Below are 18,141 nucleotides of genomic sequence, written 5' to 3' on the forward strand. Positions count from 1 at the left end.
GTTTGAAAGTTGAGTTGGGACTTGAACCAGCAACCCTAGATTTAAAAGGCTTTTGGTGTACACTACTGTTGACACAGAAGATCCTCGACAGTGGGAGATGTTGGTCTCAAGTTTTTCTTCTCACACAAACAGGTTTATCTTGTGTCAGCTGTGAAGAACACGGCATGTCTGAAGAAGAGGTTTCACAGGTCTTTCCTTCCTGCTGCTGTCACACTTTACAACACTGTTAGCTCTGAACATGTGCATACTATCATACCCATGTGCAATACTGACTTAATCATGTGCAATACTATCATACCCATGTGCAATACTGACTTAATCATGTGCAATACTATCATACCCATGTGCAATACTGACTTAATCATGTGCAATACTATCATACCAATGTGCAATACTGACTTAATCATGTGCAATACTATCATACCAATGTGCAATACTGACTTAATCATGTGCAATACTATCATACCAATGTGCAATACTGACTTAATCATGTGCAATACTATCATACCCATGTGCAATACTGACTTAATCATGTGCAATACTGTCATACGCATGTGCAATACTGTACTGTCATATGCATGTGCAATAAACATTTTTTTATAAGAGCTTTCCTATTAAGAGTGTTTTTTTCTGTCCTTTTACTTCTGTGCCTACTTGTGTTGCAACACTGAAATGTCCCCATTGTGTGGATAAATAAAAGCATACCTTGTCTTATCTTTTTCTGGGTATTAAAATCTGCAATTGTCAAGAGCACTTTCCATGCAGGATTCTAATCTCTGAACAAAGGTGTTTAGTGTTGAGGTGTGAGGCTGCTGCTTACAGACAGTGACACACGGTGATAGAGCACAATGTGTACAACACAGGTTAATCCAAACTGTGCTATTACATAAAATAATGGCCCCATTTGAATCTTGGAGAAAAATAGCCTACAATCATGACTATATGAAAGCAATTTACGACAGTAAAGTTGGATTTGTTGATGCAATATACCCCAGATTACAGAAAATGACGTGTCAATGCATTCAGGGGCCCTTAATTAATGGACTAATGTCTTGAAATGTGTCAATACTATGTGTACCATCAGACCCCTTACCTACAGGTTCAATAAAACTGGGGAGGTCAACATTAAGCGTCTGTCTGTCCGTCCTAGATATTCTGTTGGTTGTTTTCAGACTCTAGAATGTGATGATGTCATAACCTCAGATGGGGCATGAGCCAAATTTCGCTAATGATTACATTGTATTTTGCCACGAAATATCTAGAAGAAAAAAATACAAATATTTAATCTGATGATTTCTATCAGTGACTAGACACATTAACTTCTTGTATTATAACAAAAATCTGCATTTTAACTATATTAATTTCTATATATGCTGGGCCATTTTCTACTCAAAATATGCCACATTATAGCCTAGGCTCCATTACACAAAGCAACAACATCGTCATGACTACAACAAGCAGTTGTGTCGGGCCGGACCCTTCACCAGAACGAACCCACCTTCCACCTTTAATTAGACTGATTAATTATCTTTCGGGGCTGCTGCCTGCATAAACCTGTGTGGGGCGTTTTAGTGAAACATCCTTTTTTGCAAAACATGCCACACAGAAACGACCAAAACCCCACTGCACGCGCGCGTCTGCACTCTGCGACTTTACGCAGTTTAATCGGTGCGCAAAAGTAGTCCTTTGTTTACATGCAGTGCTGCCGTCTCTGCGCGGAAGGAGGCTTTGGGTAGTGCAGTAGTGTGACTCCTACCAGCTGTTTCCCGCCTTGAAAGCCGTCCCATCAGCTGCACGCACGCGCACAAGAACACACACACACACTTATACACACACGCGCGCGCACTCACACACGCACGCGGCCTTGCGGAGGGAGAAAGAGAGGGGAGGGCGCGAGCGCCACACACAACGAGGGAACCCCATCAGCTGGAAGACGAGTAACATTACAACTCTCAGCAGCGCCAAACTACCACGCGACACGGAGCAGATTGTAATATTTCGGGAGCACAAATCTGCGTTGCGTCACAGCAAGTTTTCTTTGTACAAACGGTGCAGCTTCACCTACATCTAGAGCGTTTGTTTCGCGTGTTTTTTTTGTTTGTTTTTTGTGTGTGTTGGGGAAAAGAGGGGGGGACCAAAAAGCTGGGTGAGCATGGAGTATTTCATGGTGCCAGCTCAGAAGGTGCCCTCTTTGCAACATTTCAGGAAAACGGAGAAAGAAGTGATTGGAGGTCTGTGTAGGTACGTATAGCAGGCGAGTGTGGAAGTCATGCGTGTGCTTTGTAGGACGCGCGCGGAGGAAACGTGCCTCATCTGATGTTATTGTGGACACGACCTGCTCGCGGACCAGCTGCGGGCTTTTAATCATGACACCGCGGGGTAAACGCTCCGCACTGGCACATTCACGCGTCCAACCGCATCGCACGTTCACTCAAAACGTGATGTATTTCAGGGCTAACAAACATAAACCACGTGGTAAGTGCACGCCACGCTGTTACTCTCTCCGCTCTGGAGCGCGTCCGCGGTCCATTTTATCCTGTCTTAAATTATTCTCAAGTGTCACTATTGTGCGGGGATTTGCATTACAACACGCGCGGTGGCCCCCCGGCGGGTGTCACACTTTTGGTGGAGGAGTTTGCTCTCCAGTCACACACCGTTTTACCTCAGACGGATCAGAAGTTATTGTGGGCAGTGCGGCCATGCTTGTGGCCGGGGTGAAAGCGACGGGTTTGGACTTGTTTCATGTGAGTGGCGTTATGGGTGAACACTCGGTCACTCTTATTTACACCTGCATTTTAAGGTGTTTTTGTGAACGGTTGATACATACAGACATGTTTTAAAGCGGCCACATCGCTAATCCGGCGCCTCTCGCATTGCGTCTTTTCCCTGTGCCTCTGCCATGCTGCTGCTGCTGCTGCTGCTGCCGCATTGTTGTAATGGCGGAGAACATGAAGTGTGCGCTCCCGGAGCACGCGCTATCAGAATGTTTCACACAGTAGCGCACGCGCTCTGACATTGTTAATAGATTTAAACATATTTATTTGTACATATGTTAAAGCCGGACGATGTAAATGGTGTTACATTTATAAGGGGGTGTGTTGTCGCGGAAGGCCCTTGATACGTCGTCCGCAGCTCGAGTGAAAATGGACGCGGAGGGATACACACAGAGCTGCTCCGTTGTGACGCTGCATTCTGGGAAATGTAGTCTAGTGGTTTGATACACGAGCACTTAGTTTTAATGACGACTCCTGTGAAGGGAAACTGCTAAATGAGAGAAACCTTTCACAATTAACTTGGGCTGCCGACTGCATGTCATCAGTCTCTGTAATAAACGAATACTTCTGCTTTTGCTCCAGGGTTTGAGGGGCTGGTGCACATATTCTGACCAGAAGTTAATTGTATGTTTGATCACAGCATTTGTGTGACTAAATACACTAATAATTTAAATCATTTTAAATTTGATTAATTACACAAACCCATTTTCTTGTTCTCATGTTTATGTATAAAACAATGTAATAAAATATGGCTATTTAAACAGACCACAACAATATTTGAGTAGGTGCAAACTGACCATGTCCCTGCCTACTGTCCTGCAGTTTGGCCAACATTCCCCTAACACCTGAAACAGCCCGGGACCAGGAAAGGCGAATACGCAGAGAGATCGCCAACAGCAATGAGCGTCGGCGTATGCAAAGCATTAATGCTGGTTTCCAGTCACTGAAAACACTCATCCCACACAGTGAAGGAGAGAAGCTCAGCAAGGTGGGTCCAGCAGTGAAAAAATATGTCGCGTGTTCAGTGCCTCAAGGTTCAAAGAAATTGAATTGTGTTCCTCTTATATATGTTATGTCTCTACCCCACCAGGCTGCTATCCTGCAACAAACTGCAGACTACATTTTTACTTTAGAGCAGGAGAAGACGCGGCTGTTGCAACAGAACAATCAGCTTAAACGAATCATACAAGTAAATGATCACTGTTTTAACTTGAACATTATGAATCAATAACACAATTTTAGTTATTATGGACATTTACTATTTCTGTTTACTCCACAGGAATTAAGTGGCTCATCTCCCAAAAGAAGGCGTGCAGAGGAGAAAGATGAAGGGATTGGCTCTCCTGACATTCTGGAGGAGGAGAAGAATGAGGACCTCAGACGTGACATGATTGAACTGAGGCAGCAGCTGGAGAAGGAGCGTTCTGTCAGGATGCTCCTGGAAGAACAGGTAAGTCATTCTTGCAACGGGACTCAAAAATCTGACGTGAATGTTGCTATTAATTTTAAATAAATCTTTCTCTATGTCAGATGCGTTCTCTCGATGCCCAGTTATATCCAGAGAAGCTGAAGGCTCTTGCCTTACATGTGCACGATCCACAAACGCAAAGCCTTGTTCATCTGCAGCACCAGAAGCAGCTGGAGCGGGACCTCAGTCCAGCGGACAGCCCACAGGTCAGAAAAACAACATGCGTTCAAATTCTATAGTAACATGTAAAATAGATCCCCTCTGGGACCAGGACTCTGGAAAAAGCTATTCTGAATCTCAGTGGGAATTTCCTGGTTGAGTAAAGGTCAATAACACAATGCATGATCTTTTTGATGCATATAAACTATTCTTACTTTCATGCCATCTTCCTTTTTCTATGAGAAGAAACAAAGATGTCTTTGGTTAGACGAGTAAAACACATCCCTCAGTGATGTCTGTCAAAAGTCTTACAATCGCATGATCTGGTTTCTGTGGCTGACCCTAACTGAACATGATACTTAATGGATTAGCAGGAGCTTACAAACAAAACACCTTTTTGGACAATCCTGAGGTCGAAGGAAACAATGACTGGCGCTTTAGAACAGCCTCAACATATTTACAGAGAATAAAAAAATGTGGGGTTTTTTTGGTCAAAGTTAAGAATAAACTTCACTTATTTACAATGAGCGACTACAAAGCAGGAGCCTTCATCAGTGCTTTTGTTTGGTCAGTTTAAGTGTATAAAATTGATTTGTATGGATGTTTTTCAGGCGCTTGCCCCAGCCACTCCTCCTGCTCCCACTCATCATGCTACGGTTATTGTCCCAGCACCTGTCCAACCTCCACCCCATCAAGTCACCGTGGTAACCATGGGCCCAGCGTCTGTTATCAACACGGCGTCCACATCGCGACAGAATCTGGACACCATTGTTCAAGTGAGCTGCAGTCTCAAGTGTGAACAAATGTGTGACCACCAGAGGGTGCCAAATTAACTAGTGAAACTTGGTTTTCAGGCAATCCAGCACATTGAAGGCACCCAGGGTAAATCAAGTGCAGGTGAAGAGGAGCAGAGGCGAGCAGTTATTGTTACTTCAGGACGTCTTCTCTCAGAAGCCGCCGGCTCAGACACGGCCTCCAACAGTGACGGGCCAGATGACTGCTTGCTGCCCTGAGGAGGACTTATTTGTACTGCATGTCGCACACACTCACACATGTACAACAGCCCTATGAGGACCTTCATAAGGCTGATAGACAGACTAAAGCACTCTTTAAGGCCGTTTTTAAAAACACACTTTTTGTCAGCTCAGATGAATAAATCTCGCAGTCATTGCATTTTTGTTCATCACGTCTAAATTTAATTACTGTAGTGGAAACGGTATTAATTTACCAACTACTCAATTCCTCTTTATTTCTTTATTATTATTATTACCATTATTATTTTTCATTCAAAAAGCTCTATAACCATTATTTTAATGACACATCATTCAGAATTGCAAAGTATTGCAACTATTTGTCTTTTCTTCCCCCCTGTCCCCAAAACGGCTTTTTGGATCTTGAGTTTGTTTATAGATTCTTCTGAGAGCTAATATTTTGTCTGTCCTGGATTCTACAAGCTAGAATTTCAAAGAGAATGTACCAGTAATAGATTTAAGCATCATGTTGACAGAAACTGTTTTTATGACTTATTGGTGCTAACAGGAAATCAAGCATGGTTTAGGAGTGCACTTAAAGGTTCATTACTACTTTTACATTTAGCCTTTTTTGCTACCATTTTACTGGGCTGGGTTCCCAGTAATCCTAATTCTTGCTCTTTTTTTTGAGTCATTACCTGACTACAGTGAATACAGTGCTTTGATTAGAATCGGCAGTATGTAAGAGGTGTATTGGAGTGTGGGTGCCGTTAGTGGCACCTCTTCTGCCATGTAACCATTTCACAAACAAACGGACGCACAATCATCCTTTTTGCTGAAGAGTTCATTTGAACTCTTTAAGTGTAGTTTAGTTTCAAATGAGAAGACCGTGCTTATAATCAGTTCATTCTATTCTATGAATGTTTGATTAGGCAATGGACTGCCCATAGATGCTCGCTGCATTTTCTGGCACAACTATATCACTATACCTTGTATTTTCCATATCTGTGTTCCTTTTGTTGACATGTCTAGGGTGGTAATTCAAGACCCAGATGGACAATGAGGCTTATAGCCTTACTTTGGTGCAGGGAGGCACTGTGGGGTCAGCCTTAACAAAGCCCCTGGGCTCTGACAGACTTCCAGTATGCATGCACCTGTTGTTCACCGCCTCCCTCTGGTTCCTTCCCATGAGAGGCTTTTACACCCTGGGGGTGTAACATGCTGATTTATGTAGGCTACGTATGGAGTTTAATTTCTTTCCTATAAATGTATTTGTTGCTGTTTATTAACTATGCTCTCTCTCCTAATGGAGTGCGCTGTGTCAATCTAGATCTGAATTTGCACTTGTTTTTGTGCCCTGATGCAGAGCTTTTAAACATTCCTTAGACATATCTGTCCAGTATATTGTGACCAGGTAAAACATGGGAAAGCCAACCTGGTACATTAGAGATTATGAAAGCAGCTTTTGACACATCACCGGGAAGTGAAATGTGCATTTCTTCAACGTCATTGTCATGCATAGATGGAGCTGCTGGACAGACAATGTGTTCGGGTTCAACACATTGCATCTATCATAGAATTGCCCTTTAATTATATTGATGTCAGCTGCACTGTTGTCTGTTAAAACAAAGGGGCACTTACTCTATCAATGAAAGCGGGGGATTTCCGGGATATCAAGCGGTATGCCTTACTTTTGTAGAGCCCTGTGCGTCTCATATTTTGCTTTTCTTTTTTTCAAAAGCATGGACATATCAGAGTATAGTGGGCCTGGCAGATCAAAAATATTAAGCACTTACTCTACTTGACAAGAGGAGAGCCTTTGTATTAGACAAAGGTACGGTTTCTACTTGAGGCAAAAACAAAAACCTTACAGCCGTGTATATATTTTGTACTTTTAACCCCATTAAACGCCTTTTATTTTGCCAACATTCATGCTTTCAAGTTTGTGTTGTCTCAGTATGAAGTTCACATTTTCATATATTTTGTTTTTTGTACTTTTTTTTTTGACCTGTCAATGTATACAGTCATCAAGAAGCTATTTTTTCTTTTAAGAGAAATGTTTTGGGGAAAAGAGGCTTGTGCCTTTGTAAAGACAGAATAATAAAGTTTTTACCTTGTTTTTTACATTTTGGACTTTGAGTGCTTTTATTTATATTTTTACACAGGCTAGTCACAATATTCCTAATCACCATATTATCATTTAATATATGAGATGGGCAATATTATTATGGGCACATTATTTGACCTTATTTTGCAATCCGGTGTAGAGCTGGGTTGAAAAAATCGATTTTCCGATTTTTAATTGATTCGCATATTAATGACCGATCATCGATTTGTACGTCCAAAGATCGATTTATTTATTTTTTAATTTTGTAAAAAAAATGTTTTTTTTTTGGAAAAATGCTCAACGTTTACATTTTATACTTCTAGTTTCAGTACTGGCAGTGTGTGAGCAGTTTTAAAATAAACTTTTGGGTGAATTCTTAATTATTTTCAAGCATAATAATAATGCACTGGTTAGTGTCCCAGTAGGAATCCACTGTTGCAGATGTAGTCACCTCAATGATGTCCTCCATTTATTGTCCTGAATTATCTTTCTTGAAGGTAGATTGACCCTTAACCTTTTCATCAGTCTTCCAGCCATCAGTAACTACCAATATTTGTAAGATTTGCTGTTTAATATTGATATAATATTAGTTTTAATAAGTTGCTTCTCTACACAGTCGTGAAGTGAAGGAAACGGTTCAAATACATTTTTCATTTTTAATAACATTAACTCCCGGATCAAATCGAATCGGAAATCGGATGGAATCTGAGAAAATCGGAAAAAAACGATTTTGAAACGTAAAAATCGGAATCGAATCGATTCTTGAAATTTGAATCGAAACCCAGCTCTAATCCGGTGACATTTCAGGGTTAGCATTATTTTGCAGATCTTCCAAATATAATCATTATCAATCATATTCGGTCGCAATACATCATGGTTCAAACTCAAGCAGTATTCTGAAACATTACAAGATAAGAAAGCTGTTAAGATGATTTAAGGATTGTTGTCAAATCAAAGTTTTTGCTTCTGTTTTTGGTGTGCATTTGCCAAACTTTTTTCGGGCAAACACAAATTAGTATTCAACTCCAGGCACATCTGTAGATTATTGTATCATTGAGATGACAGTAAATTCAAGATTATGTTTGCAGAGTGTCTGCTGGAGTGTGATAAAGCAGTAATCCATCCTGCATTTAGCCGAGTCAGGGATTTAAACCTGGGTCTTTCCTATGTTCAAGGCGTGTCCTCATTATCTTTTATTCCATCATACTATAAATACACTCGAGTAGTAAGTACATTATTTATAAGTCATTTTTGACACTGAAACTGATGCTGGATAGGGTTTAAATAAGACACACATTGGAACTAAAAAAACTAATACAATTTGTATCATTATTTTTTAGCATCACCCCTTAATTTCCTAACTTCTAGCCCTTGTTCACAACTATGTATTGAACTAAAACAGCCAACAACATCTGGACTATGGGCTGCTGTCTTATTACGTCTTATTCTGACTCAAACACATGCTTTTTTCTGAAAATTGCATCAGAAACACTTCCCTCACATCCCTCATTTTCGATCTATTCAAGCCTGTCTAAACCTCACTGAGTTTGGGTTGTTTCTGACACTGCGCATGTTTCAATTTTCCATCGAAAGGTTAACTGCTCACTATTTACTGCAGAGATTGGCGACCAGGCGGTGAACTCTGAATAGGACAATCAGCTGGTGGTACATTTGCCGTTCACACCTCTCAAACACAGCCCCTCCAGCAGCTGGCCTCCTCAGTGCCCGCCTCTCCTCTCCGCGCCCTTTGACCTTCCTGCCAAGAGTATATATAGTATGTGAAACTGTCAGAGTTCTCCTGGCAGCCATCATGAAGGGTGCACTCTCAATCTGCTGTCTGCTCTCTCTGCTGCTCTTGCAAGCCGCTACAGGTAAGAATCACAATAATTACATTCACATACAGGCAAATGTTTATGTTGAATTCAATATCCATGGAAATGTTTGACTTACTCCACTTAAAGGGTCACGTAGAGCTAGTGTTAATGTGTAATTATATGTGTCATTGTCATGTATTCAGGTTTCACAATTAGATTTGATATTTTGTGTTTTCTATTATTGTTGGTATATAACCGATACGGACTTTATATACCCTATACTGACTTTATATACTGACTTTATATAACCTATACTGACTTTATATACTGACTTTATATACCCTATACTGACTTTATATACCCTATACTGACTTTATATACTGACTTTATATAACCTATACTGACTTTATATATCCTATACTGACTTTATAACCTATACTGACTTTATATACCCTATACTGGCTTTATATAACCTATACTGACTTTATATATCCTATACTGACTTTATAACCTATACTGACTTTATATAACCTATACTGACTTTATATACCCTATACTGGCTTTGTATACCCTATACTGACTTTATATATCCTATACTGACTTTATATAACCTATACTGACTTTATATACCCTATACTGACTTTATATACCCTATACTGACTTTATATACCCTATACTGACTTTATATACCCTATACTGACTTTATATACCCTATACTGGCTTTATATAACCTATACTGACTTTATATAACCGATACGGACTTTATATACCCTATATTGACTTTATATACTGGCTTTATATAACCTATACTGACTTTATATACCCTATACTGGCTTTATATAACCTATACTGACTTTATATACCCTATACTGGCTTTATATAACCTATACTGACTTTATACAGCCTCAGGAGTATATGGGGACAGAATGAAATACCAGGAGAGGATAGACATATTTATAACCATCTTTTTAAAGCTTCAACTATTTAAAAGCTGTCCTACATTATTACTTAATGTGTCACACTGTTGAAAAGGATGTTTTTAACTGTGTCTGTCACCACTCATTTTTTTTATATGAGTTGGCGTTCGCGTTTAGATGTGCCCATTGTGAGCTTTGACTAGTGGAGTGGCAGCCGGTCACACATGCCTTTGAATGACACTGGCCAATGGAAAGTTTTTGTTCTTTAAGGCTAATGGGGCTTTGAAACTAGTTTTGTATTAGATTAACATTTGACTTAAAATGATGTCCCATTATCACTTTTGATAACAGTACTCACCTTCAGAATGTTTCTATTGATTTAGAGGGCTCGACCAAATATTGTTATTTTTTTTTTTATAAACAGAATATCAGTTTGAGTCTAAATGTATTATATAAATATAATATACAATCATAATATTATAATATACGTACTATAGAGATTTCCCCCATTCAAAATCATGTGTGAATCTGCCCTTGTTCAGTGTGTTACCCTTGCACATCACCCTTGCCTGTCCTTGGGGCTTGGCCCTTTTGCCTGGCCCAGGCCCGTGTAGTCCAGGCCTTAGTCAGATGTCTAAGATTGGAAGACCGTCTGAAACCCTACACTGTCCAGTGAAGCTCCACTCGTCCCTCTCTCCCTCACTAACCTCACCAGGCTTTTCATATGCTGCACAGCTGCTGTCACTCTGCACTGTCACAAACACAATTTATTCCCAGCAGTTGGCCTTATAGGGACATGCTTCCCCCATAGGAGAAGACAGGCCATTGTAATAGCTCTTTCAATGTACATTAAGCATACTAGAAAATGGAAACATTTTTTGAAATTAAATATCTGTGACAATATTTAGGATTTTTGTGTTAACGTCTTTAGGCCCATATTGCATGTCCTAAACCACCGGTATTTGGTATACAACTCAAATGTAGAAAGGCATCACACGGGGAAACAACTTAACTTTTACAACACAACTCACAAACCTAACAATGTACAACATATCAGTGCCAATCTGAGTTCTGGTCATTGCAATAATATGGTTGACCAAACAATTTATACTTATTCATTATTAATTAACCCTTATCCCTGGAAACCCCAAACTTGAACTGTTTCAGTGAAACGCATAGTGCCGTGTGACTTCCTCTGGCATCACATAACATGTGATGCGGGGCGTCCCTCTCTTTGAGGGGGACACCAGAATGGCTCCATCTCTTCATAAGACTTGTACCAAGGGCACAGCATGTCCTTCACATGCTTCCGATGGGAGACTGAGATCAACACCTCTGTGTAAAGCTCTAAACTACTCCCTTCTCATTGTCTTCTTTCTCTGTTGTGAGCTCATTACCAGCACTTACTGTGATCAAAAATAGATCTCAGACACAAGTGTTAGATCAAGTCTAAATTTAAGAACTGTCAGAACATTTCTTTCCCACGTTCACAGAAGAATACTGTTGATATCCCAATGAATTAGGCTAAATGGTAAAGCGTCAGGCTATCGGTCAGATCCTTAAAATAGGATGCAGCCACTGTGCCTCCTGCTCAGTCCGGTGCATGAGCCATGGTGGGATATTTGTGAGAATGGGGGCCGCTCTACAGCACCTGTTGCCATCTGTGCACCACACCCATCTCACACCACTATCTGTGACAGAAATCATTCATTCCACTGCTGCTTTTTGTGGATGCAGTACCTCTACTGGATAAACAATGAATACATGTGACGTGATTTTCTTTTAAATGTGTGTTTAAAAGAATTACAGATGGAGTAAGGATAATGTAGTGTAATAATATGGAAGTATGGAAGAACATTTACATTAATGACATTACGTCGGTTACATAAGTGAAGTTGTAGAATCTGTGAAAATACTTAAACTTTATAAAGATAAGATACAAAGATACAAAAAATAATATTTTTGCCCTTTACAATGCATACCAGAGGAATCCCCTGATTTGAGTTACTTGAATCTAAAGCTCAGCTGAAATCCTGGGGCTTCCCTCTGCTATTCTCCTCATGTTCACTTTAATTCAATTACCTCTCAATGCTGTAGCAGAACATGATCTAGCACACTCAAGTGTTCACTGGCTCAAAGAATATATAAAGTTAACTTGAATTATGAAACATAAAGGAACAAGAACATCAGATGACAATTGTATGAAGGTATAATATTTCTTTCCTCTGTTTTTGGCATAATTTGAGGAAGGTTATATTGAAATGATGTACCCTCCACTCCAAAAACTAAATCCAATCATCACTTGAAAGGTAACCTGCACTGTACTGTACTGTACGCACAGTAGTGTACATTGACTCCTGTCAGAAATAAATGTAAAAGTTCCATCTGTAACATCTTCACATTGGCGGTGTGTTTGGATGTTATAGCCTTACGCTGCTCAGACCTGCTTGTCTTAAATCTCCCCCATTCACACTGGATGTACTTTATAAGTGAAGTGTTTCTCTAAACCAGCCAGGGTTGTGGGGCAACGGACTTTGCAAAGACGCATAGTCCAAGCCGCAGATGTCAAGGGTTCAACTCTCCTGGCGCCTGCAGGGTTAATTCTGAGTGCTGAGGCAAGGCACGCCATGTGTAGGCAAAACAAGCTGTGATTCCTGTGGTGTGCTGCCCAGTGCACCAAAGGGTGTTAACAAGTTAACAACACTTAGGGCCTCTCATATGGGCAGTGTTAAAAGACTCAGCTCCTCTCTGAGACATTTCAGAAGCTTGAATCCGATTACACCATCAGGGGAACAAACACGTGCGATCATTTTACCTCAGAATATCTTTAATTGATTACTGCTTACTTTAACTGTCAACTGAACCTTACAGGCTCGCTGTGAAGGTGATAATTATACACATTTTATGCAGGTTATTTGATACACTTTAAGATGTGGCAGAACATCTTGCCAGACCATAGCCAAATATACTTTTGTATATGAGATAATTGCACATGGTCAGAGACAAAAACTGCATAACGCTTTCACCAGATGTATTTTAATTGAATTGAAAACCGCAAGTTTTCACAAAATATAATCATAAATATAATATATATAAACTAGACAGCTACTCCCTTTGGTAAACATCAACTACAGCATAGTGGTTTACGTTGGAGCATGCAGAAGATACGGGGCTGTAGGTGTGAAACAGGAGGGACGGAGTTACAGATCTTGGTTGGGACTAGGACTGGGGGACATGCGGACAAGTCGCGCAGTGGAATCTTTCTGTGATAATGGAGTAAATACAGAAGAGTAAAGACAGAGGATTGTACATTGTCCATATGCATTAGGGGAACAATGAGTCCAGCTCTGCATCTGTGTATGAGCAGGGAAGTCCCTTTGTGGCTTTTATCTGTTATCAGAGCCATGGTGAGGCCAAATGGAGCTCTTTGTGTGTTTATTTTTGTCCCTGTCTTTCTAAATAAAGAGCTGACAGCATTAACAGCTGTGATTGAAGTAATATGATACATTCATATTCCTCCATGTACTTATTTGAGTAATCACCAGTATAACTTTGCGCCGCTTGTACATATAAATGTGATTGAGCAACTGTTGGGTGCTAAAACTACAGAATGTACTACACATGTATGTTTAAAGTAGTAAATGTGTGTGTATCTTTGTTTTCAGAAGAGGAAGATGTCTCCACTGAGCCTCTCAGGGACAGATCTCACATAGATGAAACACTGAGACTTGCCACTGAGGAGAAATCAAACGACTATGCAGGTCAAAAAAGTCTACAAACACAAGTTTTCTGTCCATGCCAAACCTAACCTTCTATTGTCATTGCAGCGGCTCTTCAAAAGCTGAGAAAGATCTACCACTCTTCCATCAAGCCCATGGAGCAGGCCTACAAGTACAACGAGCTGCGGCAGCATGAGATCTCAGGTAGAGCAGACTTCTGTTCCTGATTGACCTGTGTGGGATGCTTTGTGTAGACTTGTTTGTGCCAACTTCATTTGCAACCAAGCATAATTTTATTCTAATTTTAATTTCTTTCCCTTTATTGTCTTAAAAGCAAGATTCAAAACAATTAATCAAAAAATATTATATATATATATATATATATATATATATATATATATATATATATATATATATATATATATTATTGTATTATTATATTGTCACCAGAATTTTGAAAGTCAAATTGATGTAATTAAAATGGTTAGGGTTTGATCATTTAACAGTACACTTACCGTTACTTAGCAGCACTTTAACCTATTTGGATTAAACACTTGAAAAGCCCCCTATGGAGAGGTGCTGAAAGTTAGAACTTCACATATTCCTGCATTTATGCTATTGTGCTCACCACCAATGGCCTTCATACATTTACTTGTCCATGTTTGATAAATGGGGTCAAATATGGATTTCTTTCACGCACTCTGAAAGCACCTTCTATGTTGCATCCTCACTGTGCTCATCCCTGTCCTTCACAAACTGTTCCCCTCATCTAACAGCCTACCCTGGACGAACCCTAGATGAACATGCAACAGGTGGGTGTGGGCTTACCTCTGTGCATGGCAAAGCTGGGATTGCTTCGCCTCCTCCCTCCCCTCCATTTATCATCATGTCTCTACAAATGCACATGGTTCTCCTCACTTTCGAGATACATTCATCTGGAAAGCACATCACAATAAAACAAGCTGTAAATACCCAGATTCTTCAAAATGAAATAAAGGGAAGAAATTACCATACAGATCATTATAGTAGAGAGGGGAGCATGTGTTTTTCTGACGCTAGCAAAACAGGCCCTGCTGTACAGAGCAGTGTCTGTGTTATGTTCAATGCTTCTTTAAAAACTTTGCCATGTACAAAGAGCTCTAATACCAACCAGCCCCCACCTGCTTGCTTTCAAGAGCTACAGTCTCTCTCAAAATGGGATTAAGCTTTAATCAAATGTCTGGCTGCTTAATATCTTTGTGGTTTGTTGTTATTTAATGAGTTTAAATAACAATATCGGCCAACAAAGCAAAAAAAAACTAACTTTTTGTTTTGCCTGTGCAGATGGAGAGATTACATCCAAGCCCATGGTGCTGTTTCTTGGACCCTGGAGTGTAGGGAAGTCCTCAATGGTCAACTACCTCCTGGGTTTACATGAAAGCCAATATCAGCTCTACACAGGTACAGTGTCCTGTTCCGTAGATCCACTAAAGCAGTTTTTGTCTCAAGTTCCCCTTAAACTGTGCCTCATGCTACCCCCTAACCCGGGCAGTAGGTAAATCAGTATGTTTACTATAGTAGCTTATAGTCAATGCTTACTATTATCCCCGTCCCTGTGGCCCTAGTTGGGAAACACTGGACTAAAGTACCAAAGGGTCTTATGGGTCAGAATGTCTGAAGATGTCCTGCTCATCTTGATAGGAGCTGAGCCCACCACATCTGAGTTCACCGTCATTATGCATGGAGAGAAGATCCGATCCGTGGAGGGTATTGTGATGGCCGCAGACAGCTCCCGCTCCTTTTCCCCCCTTGAGAAGTTTGGACAGAATTTCCTGGAGAAGCTTATTGGTATTGAGATGCCCCACAAACTGCTTGAGCGAGTGACGTTTGTGGACACACCAGGAATCATTGAGAACCGCAAGCAACAAGAACGAGGTGAAATATTTGTGGAACACGCCAAAATCCTTTTTACACAACAAATTAATCAGCATTTTCTTTTTCCATACAGGCTACCCTTTCAACGATGTCTGCCAGTGGTTCATTGACCGTGCTGACCTGATCTTTGTAGTGTTTGACCCCACTAAACTGGACGTGGGTATGGAGTTGGAGATGCTTTTTAGGCAGCTGAAGGGACGGGAGTCTCAGATTCGCATTATTCTGAACAAGGCTGACCACTTGGCTACCCAGGACCTCATGAGGGTCTACGGAGCACTCTTTTGGAGCTTGGCCCCTTTGATCAATGTGACCGAACCTCCTCGTGTCTACGTCAGCTCTTTTTGGCCATACGACTATGCTCCTGACACCAGCAGAGAGCTCTTTAAGAGGGAGGAGATCTCCCTTCTGGAGGACCTCAACCAGGTTATTGAAAACCGCTTGGAGAACAAAATTGCCTTCATCCGCCAGCATGCCATTCGAGTGCGCATCCACAGTCTGCTGGTTGACCGATATGTTCAAACCTTTAAAGACAAGATGAGCTTCTTCAGTGATCCCGAGCTAGTCTTTAAAGAGATCGTTGATGAACCAGACAAATTCTTCATTTTCAAGTCCATATTAGCCAAAACCAACGTCAGCAAGTTTGACCTGCCCAACCGCGATGCATATCGTGACTTCTTTGGCATCAACGCCATCACCAGCTTTAAGCCTTTGTCCACTCAGTGCTCCTACATTGGAGGTTGTTTGCTTGACAAAATAGAGAAGGCCATCACCAATGAGCTACCTGCTCTTCTGAGCAGCATTAACTCTGGCAAGCAGCCTGGCCTGTCCTCCTGTGAAGCCACTGGCTGTGGGGAAAAGCCAAAGAACCGCTATCGAAAGAACTGAAGGGAATGGATGAATGTGAGTGGGAAGTGAGCTGAAGAGAGGGGTGCTACTACAAGCCTGACCTTTTTAAGATGCCTGAGTTCTTAAGGGGACAAAGAATAAATTTGTGTTTTTTTCCAACTGAGAATATACAGTAGAGTACGAATGGCGTTAGAAAGTTAGGAGTGAAAAGGCAGCTTAAAGGCACAAGTGCTGACAAGAAATGTAACACCAGTCAATTTTCTTTTTTTCTTTTTTAAATGTTTTTTTGCCCATAGGCTTTATTAGACAGGATAGCTGAGTATGAAACAGGGATGAGAGAAGGGAGGACATACAGTAAATTGTCAGAGCCAGGATTTGAACATGGAGTCTGGCATATGTGCTGCCGCCTTAACGGGCTCGACCCCCGGGCAGCACGGCAATTGTTTTTTTTAAATACATAACTCAACTGGACTGTTCATAGCCCAAGTTTGGGGGGGAAATAAAAAAACAAAATAGAAAACAGATAATAAATGGAATTTGAATGATACCAGTTGCCTTTTATGTGAAGAAAATAGGAAGTGGAAGTGTGGTTGTTGCAAAATGTGACAGCCGCCCTAAGGCAGATCCCATATGTTTGTTAGAACCATTACCTTACCATTTCCTTTCAGTCAATAGGTTATCCGTGAGCACCATTGTCTGTGCTGTCTTTTCATTTCATTTTTGATAAATCATTTATTTAAATACTATATTCACGCTCTCGGAGTGTTGACAATCTTCACATTGTTGTTATATAGAAGCAGAGGTCAGGGGCCAACACTTAATCTGAGGGTTTGTTCTGCTTCATCTGTTGTTACTGTTTTTGTTTAATTCTACTGCTTCCATCTATTACTGTGTTATTGTTTCATTGCCTTAAGCTTCCTGAAAGCTGAATGACCACATAAATAACATGGAAGGATGTGTCTGTGTTTATTTATTACATTGCACATGTAAAGCTTAATGTTGTACTTTTCTGTTAGCAGAGAAGACAATCTGTACTATTCCAATTCTTTTTTAAATTTGTTGAATGATCCAACTGGAGGATTTTGGAGTTGGCCCCTGACCTCTGTGGTGCGAGGATCAAAGCTAACCTCACTCCATTTGATGCAGATGCTTAAAGGCATTTTAAACCTACCTCAAAATATTCAGCAGAAACCTGTCATGGCATGTGAACATTATTGAGATATTATTGACAAAGAAGGGTAGGTAGAAACGGGCTGAGAGTCGTCCCTTTTCAACAAATTCAAGCCAATCCTTTGCTCACTATTCTTGTTTGAATGTGATTGCTCCACGTGGTGCTTCTGTACAAAGGTTTGGCCACTAGAGAGTGCTGTGTAAAAGTGCAAGAGGATGAACAGTAAACTAAAGGGCCATACATGGACCCTAGTAATAAATGCTGTTTATAATTGTACGTGA

At 40.6% G+C, this 18,141-nt stretch overlaps 2 protein-coding genes across 4 annotated transcripts; both read left to right on the forward strand.

The window, feature by feature from the left end:
• The first annotated feature begins 2,132 nt into the window (after positions 1 to 2,132).
• tfap4 (transcription factor AP-4 (activating enhancer binding protein 4)) lies at positions 2,133 to 7,498 on the forward strand. Of its 2 annotated transcripts, none has more exons than XM_072443315.1 (7): positions 2,133 to 2,241; positions 3,597 to 3,762; positions 3,865 to 3,963; positions 4,054 to 4,224; positions 4,305 to 4,448; positions 5,013 to 5,177; positions 5,256 to 7,498. In XM_072443315.1, exons 1-7 carry the CDS (start codon positions 2,153 to 2,155, stop codon positions 5,412 to 5,414), a joined length of 993 nt encoding a protein of 330 aa, XP_072299416.1. In that variant the 5' UTR covers positions 2,133 to 2,152; the 3' UTR covers positions 5,415 to 7,498. The 2 variants fall into 2 exon arrangements, with proteins under 2 accessions (XP_072299416.1, XP_072299417.1); XM_072443316.1 differs by lacking the exon at positions 2,133 to 2,241 and adding an exon at positions 2,658 to 2,744.
• Positions 7,499 to 9,231: 1,733 nt separating this feature from the next.
• Positions 9,232 to 17,644, forward strand: srl (sarcalumenin). Of its 2 annotated transcripts, XM_072443317.1 has the most exons (7): positions 9,232 to 9,350; positions 13,876 to 13,971; positions 14,038 to 14,133; positions 14,706 to 14,741; positions 15,253 to 15,369; positions 15,610 to 15,843; positions 15,917 to 17,644. In XM_072443317.1, exons 1-7 carry the CDS (start codon positions 9,290 to 9,292, stop codon positions 16,726 to 16,728), a joined length of 1,452 nt encoding a protein of 483 aa, XP_072299418.1. In that variant the 5' UTR covers positions 9,232 to 9,289; the 3' UTR covers positions 16,729 to 17,644. The 2 variants fall into 2 exon arrangements, with proteins under 2 accessions (XP_072299418.1, XP_072299419.1); XM_072443318.1 differs by lacking the exon at positions 14,706 to 14,741.
• Positions 17,645 to 18,141: the final 497 nt, after the last annotated feature.

The sequence above is a fragment of the Eucyclogobius newberryi genome, unplaced genomic scaffold, assembly GCF_026437365.1.
Source record: "Eucyclogobius newberryi isolate DKJ021-1_F unplaced genomic scaffold, fEucNew1.0.hap1 SCAF_13, whole genome shotgun sequence".
NCBI classification, from domain to species: domain Eukaryota; kingdom Metazoa; phylum Chordata; class Actinopteri; order Gobiiformes; family Gobiidae; genus Eucyclogobius; species Eucyclogobius newberryi.

What these genes read in the sequence shown, in the direction of transcription:
- tfap4 (XM_072443315.1), top strand. Translation starts at nt 2,153, where the DNA reads ATGGAGTATTTCATGGTGCCAGCTCAGAAGGTGCCCTCTTTGCAACAT. An exon ending in AAGGAGAGAAGCTCAGCAAG is followed by an intron (nt 3,763 to 3,864) that starts GTGGGTCCAGCA and finishes CTACCCCACCAG; the next exon opens with GCTGCTATCCTGCAACAAAC. An exon ending in ATCTGGACACCATTGTTCAA is followed by an intron (nt 5,178 to 5,255) that starts GTGAGCTGCAGT and finishes CTTGGTTTTCAG; the next exon opens with GCAATCCAGCACATTGAAGG.
- srl (XM_072443317.1), top strand. Translation starts at nt 9,290, where the DNA reads ATGAAGGGTGCACTCTCAATCTGCTGTCTGCTCTCTCTGCTGCTCTTG. An exon ending in GCGGCAGCATGAGATCTCAG is followed by an intron (nt 14,134 to 14,705) that starts GTAGAGCAGACT and finishes CTCATCTAACAG; the next exon opens with CCTACCCTGGACGAACCCTA. An exon ending in CCTAGATGAACATGCAACAG is followed by an intron (nt 14,742 to 15,252) that starts GTGGGTGTGGGC and finishes TTGCCTGTGCAG; the next exon opens with ATGGAGAGATTACATCCAAG.